Here is a 9626-nt window from a genome sequence, read left to right on the forward strand (position 1 = left end):
AACATTCTTAAACTTCTAAGTATGGTTTGGAAAAAATGTATGCTTTAGTACTACTCTTTTAAATAGTAATGTCACTCTTTTGGTCTTATCTCAACAATTAATCATTAGCTCCAATATTTTGATACTTCTCCTCGACTTGTATTATTTAATTTATTTTCCGGAAAAAAAGCATTTAATATCAACAAAATTATTCTTTTGTTTTATGTGAGAAAAAGGAACTATCATATCCCAAATATGTCAGATGTCAACATTTTTAATTCGATTTTTGGAATCGAATCGATACTTTTAATTGATTTTCCCCCTTTAATTTTGGGGCTAATATAGTAAAGGCTAAAGCATTTACCAACTTTATTTATTTAAATCTGATATATTTATATAGTATATTTCTGTAGCCCAGTGATGTGGGTCGCCTCCATTGTTGAGAATACGACCCCACAGTGGATCTGACGCAAAACCCAGTTGGATTTCTTGCTTACAATCCTCAGATCTCTTCTAATCCAATCTTTGTGTAATTGAATCAATCGATCTTCCTCTATTTCCAAGTTAATCCAACAGTAGTTGTTGTTGGATGATAAAGGAGGGAGTCTAACTCAAACATTTAGCTTCAATGGGGTCCAAGAAGAAACTAAATTCGCAGAAAAGTTTTCGTTCTGCTTCTCCAGTTACAGAAATGTCAATTTCAGGCAAGTCTTTCTTTTTCTAATTTTCTGGGATATTACGGGAAAAATGAAACTTGTTGGTGGATAAGATTGTTTCTTGAATGTTGGGTATGTGTTTCTATACTTGTTTCCAGTTAATGATTGCATGTGCTGGATGAACGTGTAAATCAGATTCTTGAATATTTGTCAAGAATTGTGTGTGGTTTAGGCCTTTAGGGGAAAGTCAAAATTTTGATGGATCTCTCATGCTTGAGACTAAACTTTTTTATGATGTGCTACCCCCTTTTTTTTGGATAAGCAAACCTAGTTTTCACATAATTGCATCTACTATTAAGTATCGGCTTGTGGGGTTATGGTGAATTAGGATAGTTGTTATAGATAAATCTTAAAGATAAATTCTTTGAGTATTGGAACGAAATAGTTGATCAGACAAGATTAGAAATAATCACATCATGCAGAAGGTGCAAGTAGCACACATAGAGGACACAATAAGAGAAGGTTGATTGAGATGGTATCGTCATGTCCTATGTCAACCTCTAGATGTGTCATGTCCTATGTCATGCCTCCCGATGCGTTGGTCCATAGATGTGAAACCATGATGATTGAAAGTGTTAAAAGGTAATGAGGTAGACCTAAGATTACATGCAAGGAAGTTTTCTTGAAAGACTTACATTTTCTTGGTTTCCATGAAGACTTAGTGAAAAAATAATGGAATCTTGTTCGAGATTTGAATGTCAGTAGAAAATATAAAGAACTTCTGGCAGTGGAGAACCTAAATGGATAAGGATTCATATAGCCGACCCTTAGCTTGTGATTTAGGCTTAGTTGTTAATGTTATTGTTGTTTGGAATGAATTGGTCTCAAAAAAGAGCAACTCATATACAGCTGCAACTAGTGTGTGATTCAAGTGTATTTGACTGATTGAATCTTGAAGTACGGAGACAAAAATCAGAGAAAATGCTTAAGTCATATACTGGGGCCAGTAATCATAGACTTTCAATCTTATTATGGTTGGTTCAATCAACCAGCTATACATTTTGCCATATAGAATCATTTTTTCTAGATCACTTTTTTTTTGCATGTGGACTATTTGCTTATGTCATTATGTAAGTCTTTTGGATATGGTGTAGAGAAAAATGTATGCTGATACCCATTGTGCACCTTGGGTGATGTGGTCTTCTTCATGGGATTTGAGCAATTCTAGAACATGTTGATTCATGGAGTTGTTTGTTTTAGTCCTTCTGGTTACAGTGCGAGTAGAGTATTGGAGTTAGGAACAGCCTTGGACAGAGGATATATCTGCAGACTTAGTCGCATTTTGAATTGTAATAAATTTTTTGAATATAGCATCGAAAAGGTGACACTAACTAGGAGAAGTTGCAGTTTTTGGCAAGAAAACTTTGGTTATTCATCATGTCCTACTTTCTGCACCCTTGTTTTCATAATCTTATACCAATTCTATCGAAGATTTTCTTGTTTTTCCAATGTACTTAGCCAGTCGACTGTCATACTGGAGGTCCAGTACTCATTACATTAGGTTTTTCGTGTCATTCTCATCATCCCCTTTTTGGGAGAGCAGACATTTGTTTAAATGCTATGGTCATGTGGTCTCCTATCGGCGTTTAAACTTAAGATGATGTATCTTAAACCAGTGTGATTAAGTAGGTTCTCATCTGGATTAGATTAGTTTAAGTTTCATCCTAGTTTTATAGTTTGTTTAGAGATCATCTGCTTCCAGTTGGAGATTAGTGTCTTCAGTAGTCATTGTTTAGCAGCTAAATGTTAAACTAAATGAAACCCGGTATTAGTTTGAACACATGGATCAAAATATACAACATAGAATGATAACTGGCCTAGATTTAAGTTGGTGGAACATATTTTCTTTGAACCGCATCTGTGTAGTACTGTTCCAAAAAGCAATATCTAGCCAATTTGCCAAATTACCTGTAAATCCTGCATAGTATTGTCCCAAGTTTATCATGAAGGTATAAATAAGACCCCCACGGAGTTGGTTGTGGATCAAAAAATTAAGATTCCATTTCTTGTATTGGACATAGTCTATAATAATGTTTTCTGTTTATATCCTTTATGTTATTCTCTCAGTTTCATTTTATGTGTCTTAGTTTGACATAGTCTATAACAATGTTTTATGTTTATATCCTTTATGTTATTTTCTCGGTTTCATTTTATGTGTCTTAGTTTGACTGGATATAGAATTTGTAAAAGTATTGTAGACTTTTGAATCTTGTGCTATTAAACTAAAGATGTGTTTAATGTACCAAAATGCCCTTAGAATCTTGTCGTTTGTAAACATGTCATGTGGGATGTTTGCATTAAAGAGTTGGTATATAGAGAAAGTGGCATTCTTTTTGAAACAGACTAAAATGAAAGTAAGACACTCGTTATGAAACTTTGGGAGTAATTTCTATTCCATAGTGTTGGCTGAAGATGAAATGTTAAGGCCTTCGAAATTTGGGATTTGTGTCAATATTCGCTTCCTATTTTTTGGTAGTTATTTTTTCCCTTCCATTTAGGCCTGAATCTGCTTAGATCGAATCTTTTCTTATCGGCAAGAGTGCCATATCTATTTCATTTGTGGCTAGAGAGCATCGAATGAGACTTTAGTTTGACAATGTATCATTTAAACATGATTGGTGATTTGATGATGATGAGAAACATAATAACTGGAAAAGTACACAATGCATATATCTTTTGAGCATTTCTTCTTATTAAGATGAGAAATTCGAATTGTGCTTTTTAATTCTGAAGGCCTAGAAGACCACTAAATGCATGTGGAGAGAAGAATGAGATTTATAGATATCGAAATATTCATGTTGTTGAACTATGATATATATCTAATTTCTTAGAAAGAAACACCTTTGTAATAAAAAAACATTCTGAAGTAGCTTCATTAGGAACTGCTTTTATTGCAAAACTTATGAGTTATTATCTTTGTTTCCTGTAAGTGATCAGTTCAGTAGGCGTGTAGCCGATGGCAAACTTGTTTTGTTAAAATCAACTCTATAAAGATGCTTACTAATTTTTCACTGTAAAAGGCTTATATCTCCAACCATAAACTGGGGAGGATATCAATAGCACCGATCTTTCACATGTTATCTGAAATTTACATCTTGACCTAGTTATTGACTTATTGTAGTTATTTGTGTACTAGTGCTTTAGCAGCATAAATTCCTACTGTATCCCATCTTTTAAGAATTTTTGAGATTGTAACTTATACATAGAGTTAAAAAAACAAAAAAAAGAAAGAAAAAGAAGTAACTTATAGAGATAAAAGTCCAAAAAGAAATTAAAATCGTTGAGGCTTCACTATTTCACCTAATATTTGGAAGCTTATGTTATAACTCTGTTATGGATGAGGATAAAAAATACATTTTTATTAAATGAATAAGGAAATAAATTAACTGAGAAGTATCGAGAGAAATTCAATTTTTTTGCTGAAAATTGATTGTAGAATTATTAATGAGAAACTTTTATATAGGAACTTTCACTTGACTAGAGTTGAAAATAAGGACATAAAACTTAAAGGTTCTAATTGATATGATAGAATTAAATAGGAAATAAAGTAATTGCACGTCTCTTTATCAATTTGGCTGACCAAAAAAGGAACAACCAACACATCAAAGAAAAAAAAGCTAAAAGTAAAGAAACAAAAATATATTATCTATGTGGCACGTTATAGGAAGGAGAACATGTTCATCATTGTAAATGCAGTGCTTGTTCTATCGGGTCTTTATATTTTTGCATATAAAGTTTAGTATACATTTTAGCCGAAGGCTTATATGTGATGCTCACTGTCTAGGCATATTTGAATGGAGAAAAGAAAGTAAGGGACAAAAATTAAGGGGACAGCATAATTTCTTTGGGGGGGGGGGGGGGTGATGCTCCTGTCGAAGAGAAGTAAGTATTGCTTAAGTTACTTGGCTGAGTTTATTGCCATTGTGTTGCAGATCTTCGTGCGAAGCATCAAAAGGATTTAGAAAATTTGAATCTGTTGACACAGCCTTTCAGAACGCTCAAGCTTTTCAGTATGGCGATGATGCAGTATCTCAGGAAGTCGATAGCATATCTTTTGTCACATCGATGGTGTATGCTTTTCAGTACCATTGCTGTGCTGGCCTTGATTCTGCTTGTGACAACCGACGGTCCTCATGTAAAGGTATGCTTCATCAATTTCAGTTGCTTTTACAATGGAGAAGGATGGTTACTTTTACCATCACCAGAATATATGCCTAGCACCCAAGGGGATGACGATTGTGGTCAATGAACTGGGAAAGGCCTTGGGAGACCAAGGTTCAAATCCCAACAAAGGCAAAAAAACACGATGTGATTTTTTCCATCTGCTTAAGCCATGGTGGACAGAGTTATCTGATAATTATATTGGTGGGAGGTAGCATGTACTCGATGAAGTAGTCGAGGAGCATGCAAGTTCGTTCGAATACCACTGTTATCTATAGACACGCACGCGCCTACCTAAGAAAAAGAACTGTATTGCATGTTGCCGGAAGTTGACAAGTGGTCAACTTATAGCTGAGTTTTCTATTGTTACATCACAAGTGAATTGTTTATTTGGATCTCTTTGACAATTTTGGATTGTTCTGTTGAGTTAGAAGTTGTCAGATACATATCTATTTTCCTCTACTTGTATGATACATCCGATGGTGAAAGGAATGGGATGGATATAGAAGACTACTATAGGCATTAACTAGTTTTAAAGAGCCTTTGTTTGGTTGTTTATGGTACCTCTATGTTGTTTTGAAACTCAAAGACTTATCAATGCTAATTGGCCATTTATGTTGCGATGCAGCATGTTGAGGAGGTTCTTCAATATCTTAGGTTTGGACTATGGTGGGTGGCTCTTGGTGTTGCATCTTCTATTGGCCTTGGTACGTTGTTTGATTTTTTAGCTTCTTATGTTCTATATTGGAGGGAACTATCTACTCAAGTCTCCATAATAAGGAACTTGCTGATAGTATTGGGATTTAACTTGCTTCTTTCTAGTTTTTCCATTAAAAACACTTATAGATCCTCTATTTCGTTCCATGTTGCAGGGTCTGGTTTGCACACTTTTGTCCTCTATCTGGGCCCTCATATTGCTTTATTTACGATAAAAGCAATGAAGTGTGGGCGAGTTGACCTCAAAATGGCTCCCTATGATACAATACAATTCCAAAGAACTCCTCTATGGCTTCGCAAAGATTGTTCAGAGTTTGGGCCCCCTGTATTTTCATCTTCACATGGCACTAGTGTCCCACTTAGTAGTATATTGCCCCAAGTGCAGTTAGAGGCTATTTTGTGGGGCCTTGGAACCGCACTTGGAGAGCTTCCCCCATATTTTATTTCACGAGCAGGTTCGTCTCTTATGCATTTAAACCCATACCTGTGTCGAATATATCTGTTAACACCTCCAGCACTAACTGATTACGAAGCTATTGGTCCTAGTATCATAGGCGGCCATTCAATCTCAAGTCTTAATGGAAATATTGTCCTGTAATTTCAGGAATAAAATAATTTCTGCATGTTGCCGATCTTGTTATAAGCAAATGATAATTTGAAGATTTTAATCTTCAGGGTCCTTGTTGCTAATGTATTTCCATCACTTAATGCAGCAAGCCTCTCAGGTAGTAGAGTGGACGCAATGAAAGAACTAGATGCATGTTCTGAAAGTAATGGATTTCTAGCTACTCGTCTGACTCAAATGAAGCGCTGGTTTCTTTCCCATGCACAATATTTGAACTTCTTCACAATTCTAATACTTGCTTCGGTTAGTCCAAATCTTTATTTAAATCTATCTTGTATTCATCCAGAAAACCATTGCATGGGGGGTAAACTATAGATGACCTTAGTTTTGCATGCGGATAATATGTTCCTAAAGCTAGACAATAGAGCATCGCCTCCCCCCCCCCCCCCCACCACACACACACACACACACTGAAAATAAAGTTGATTTTTTGTTGACCGCAAATATAGATTTGGTTTCTAGTACATAAATATGTTTCTAATCTGCTAATGTCTGGGCAAATCACTGAACTTCCCATCACTGAAAATATGTACTGTTGTAACGGAAGTGCCTTTTGTAGGTTCCAAATCCTCTATTTGATCTTGCTGGCATAATGTGTGGACAATTTGGGATCCCATTTTGGGAGTTCTTTTTTGCAACTTTGATTGGAAAGGCTCTCATTAAAACTCACATACAGGTCAGTCAACTCTCCTTTTCTGCATTTATGATTCTCCACATCTTGGATGCTGTTTAGTTTTGGCTTTAATGTAAAGATCTTGTCATTTGGCTCTTGACGACCTTTTTTGGACTGATCACTTTACGAACGAGCTGTGTTCTTTGACTATCCTTGTGCAGACTCTGTTTATAATTTCTGTTTGCAACAATCAACTTCTTGATTGGGTGGAAACCGAGTTGATTCGGATGCTTAGTTTTATACCTGGTTTTGAAACCATGTTACCAAACATCATTGCCAAGCTCCACTCCATGAAAGACAAGTATATGGCCACCAAAACACCTGTAACTTCAAATATAAAGGTAATAAATACATCTAACTCTCTTTTACATGATTAAAGATTTCTGTTTGTGATATTTCATAGTTCTTTTTTGCTGATTCAACTCTTCATCTTGTCAGGTGGACAAATGGGATTTCTCATTTGCTACAGTTTGGAATGGCGTGGTTACGATCATGCTACTGAACTTTTTCGTTAAGATTGTAAATGCTACTGCACAGAGATACTTGAAGAAACAGCAAGAAAAGGAATTCACTGGTCTGAAGAACAAATCATCCTGAGGGCAACCAGATAACCCTCTTCATTCATTCAAATGGATTCATAGATTTGCTTTTCTTTCGAGCTTTTTTGTCGTCTGTCTTGTTGTCAGAAATAGGGTGAACGAAATGATTGGTAGCTTTGGTGATCACAATGGAAGGCTACTTGGAGACTCGGGACCAGCAAGTCCATTTCAGAAACTTTGTATAAAACAAGAGTAGTCTCACATGTTCATTGACTATGTAACCTGAAGAGGAACATTATTTTTAGGGGTGCCAATGAAGTGCCATTTGTTGACAAAATTGGAGATGAGAAAGTTGGAAACTCATTATGCTCATACCTTTAGAAAGTGAAGATAATTTATAAACAAGAATGTGTTTTTTAAGTATAGCAATTAACGTCCTAGCCTCTTTTCCTTTCCTCGCTCAAAAATTTTATAACAGGTGGTTGGCATGGACAAAAGATGTTCTGTACGTGCGTGTGCTGCATTATTGTTTTAATCATTATTATATTTTATGCTTGGATGTTTGCATGGACAAGAGACGTGTTTTCTACCGTCGTTGTGCGTAACTCTTTTAACTCAATAAGCATGCATGAAAGGAGAGCTCAACGGGGCCCTTGAGGTACTGTTTCTTCCGTCTCTTAAGATCTTTATGATTTGATTTTCATTTATCGGTTTCATGCTTCTTTGCCGAGGGTCTATTGGAAACAACCTCTTTATCCCAGGGCAGGGGTAAGGTCAAGCAATGATTCCCAAAAAAGCAAAACCTCACTAGACCGAGGCCCATTGCTATGGGGACTATACTATATAAGAGAATGACTAAGGTAACTGCCAATAGTTTCTATTGAAAGACAGGGCGTGCACATTACTCCCAGACTCCACTTGTGGGATTATATTGGATTGTTGTTGTTGGTTTCATGCTTCTTTGATCTCTCTTTCTCTTCATGTAACCTAGACTTGGCCAGCCACAAGAAGCAATTTCATAGTGTCTATATTATGTCTATCTTAACTCGTTTAAATCAACATGTAACATTAGTGCCAATAATTAATATTAAAAATCCATCAGAACACCACCTTATGTCCAAATTTCTCATGTATGTTGTATGTTACTTTCTATAAAATAGTAAAAAGTTTCACCACTATGTTAGTTCAGTTTGTCATTCATCTTATAAGTCGAGAGTATCTCTTCCCTCATCGCAATAATCAAATTGCTTTTTACCCTAAAATATGATAAGCTATCTGTCTGGTACATATAATGAGGTTGTCAATTGTGATAAAGGTATCTCAACTCTTGTGCTGCTCTAACTTATATGAATTTTCAACCAACTTTTTATGATTTTCCATCATGTATCTAGAAGATTGATATTGTGGGCCATATTGCCCTTGACTTATATAACAATGTCCTGGGCCACTGGCCCATCAGCATTTGGTTAGAGCTCATTTTTTTTTTGGGAAACTTACACAAATGTCCCAAGTAAGTCTCAATTTTACCAACCTCTAGCCATTAGTCAGATTTACCAAAACTAGCCAAGCACATAAAAATTGAAAAACCAAATAAATAAAGGTTCTTTCTCCCAAAGGATCACATGAAATCTCCTTCCATGTTTTTAAGTCGGATTAGCAACATTAGATGCAAAACGGAAAAGGAAATTTTATGGATGAGGTAGCAAGTAAGGTAATGAATTACAAAAGAAAAATATAATATTCCAAGAATCTAAGCAGAAAAGGAACTTTTTCAATGGGTATAGTTGAAATTCATTGAAAACATATAGATAAGTCAATATAAAAAATTTGAGGAAGATTGGAGGTGATTTGGACTGGTTTGTATCAAAATTCGTAATTAAATCGAGTTCAAAAAATTCTTCCGCGACACATGTATCATGTATCACGCGTGTATCTCATATACATGTATACATGTGATACACAATTGATACAAATATGATACATATATGATACACAGTGTGATGCACATATTTCATATTCAGTTTTTACTTCGAATTTTCAATTCAAACCACCTCACAACTTCACCAAATCATCCCAAAACTGAGATTCAAGCTCCTTAAGATATACCAAATCTATTCTAATAACACCCACTCAAAAGAAAGCAAAAATTTGACCTTTTTTGCTACAAATAGCTAATTGGCTAATATTAATAATATTTTATGAATTGACCAATTTTT

At 35.3% G+C, this 9626-nt stretch overlaps 1 protein-coding gene across 1 annotated transcript; it reads left to right on the top strand.

Annotated features, from left to right (window-relative positions):
- The first annotated feature begins 373 nt into the window (after nt 1-373).
- On the top strand, nt 374-7860 carry LOC109208810 (vacuole membrane protein KMS1). The gene is made up of 8 exons (XM_019371965.1): nt 374-683; nt 4628-4836; nt 5485-5563; nt 5729-6028; nt 6287-6441; nt 6758-6874; nt 7033-7212; nt 7310-7860. Exons 1-8 carry the CDS (start codon nt 608-610, stop codon nt 7466-7468), a joined length of 1275 nt encoding a protein of 424 aa, XP_019227510.1. The 5' UTR covers nt 374-607; the 3' UTR covers nt 7469-7860.
- Nucleotides 7861-9626: the final 1766 nt, after the last annotated feature.

The sequence above is a fragment of the Nicotiana attenuata genome, unplaced genomic scaffold (genome assembly GCF_001879085.1).
Source record: "Nicotiana attenuata strain UT unplaced genomic scaffold, NIATTr2, whole genome shotgun sequence".
Classification (NCBI taxonomy): Eukaryota; Viridiplantae; Streptophyta; class Magnoliopsida; order Solanales; family Solanaceae; genus Nicotiana; species Nicotiana attenuata.

What these genes read in the sequence shown, in the direction of transcription:
- LOC109208810 (XM_019371965.1), top strand. Translation starts at nt 608, where the DNA reads ATGGGGTCCAAGAAGAAACTAAATTCGCAGAAAAGTTTTCGTTCTGCT. An exon ending in TACAGAAATGTCAATTTCAG is followed by an intron (nt 684 to 4,627) that starts GCAAGTCTTTCT and finishes ATTGTGTTGCAG; the next exon opens with ATCTTCGTGCGAAGCATCAA. An exon ending in ATATTTTATTTCACGAGCAG is followed by an intron (nt 6,029 to 6,286) that starts GTTCGTCTCTTA and finishes CACTTAATGCAG; the next exon opens with CAAGCCTCTCAGGTAGTAGA.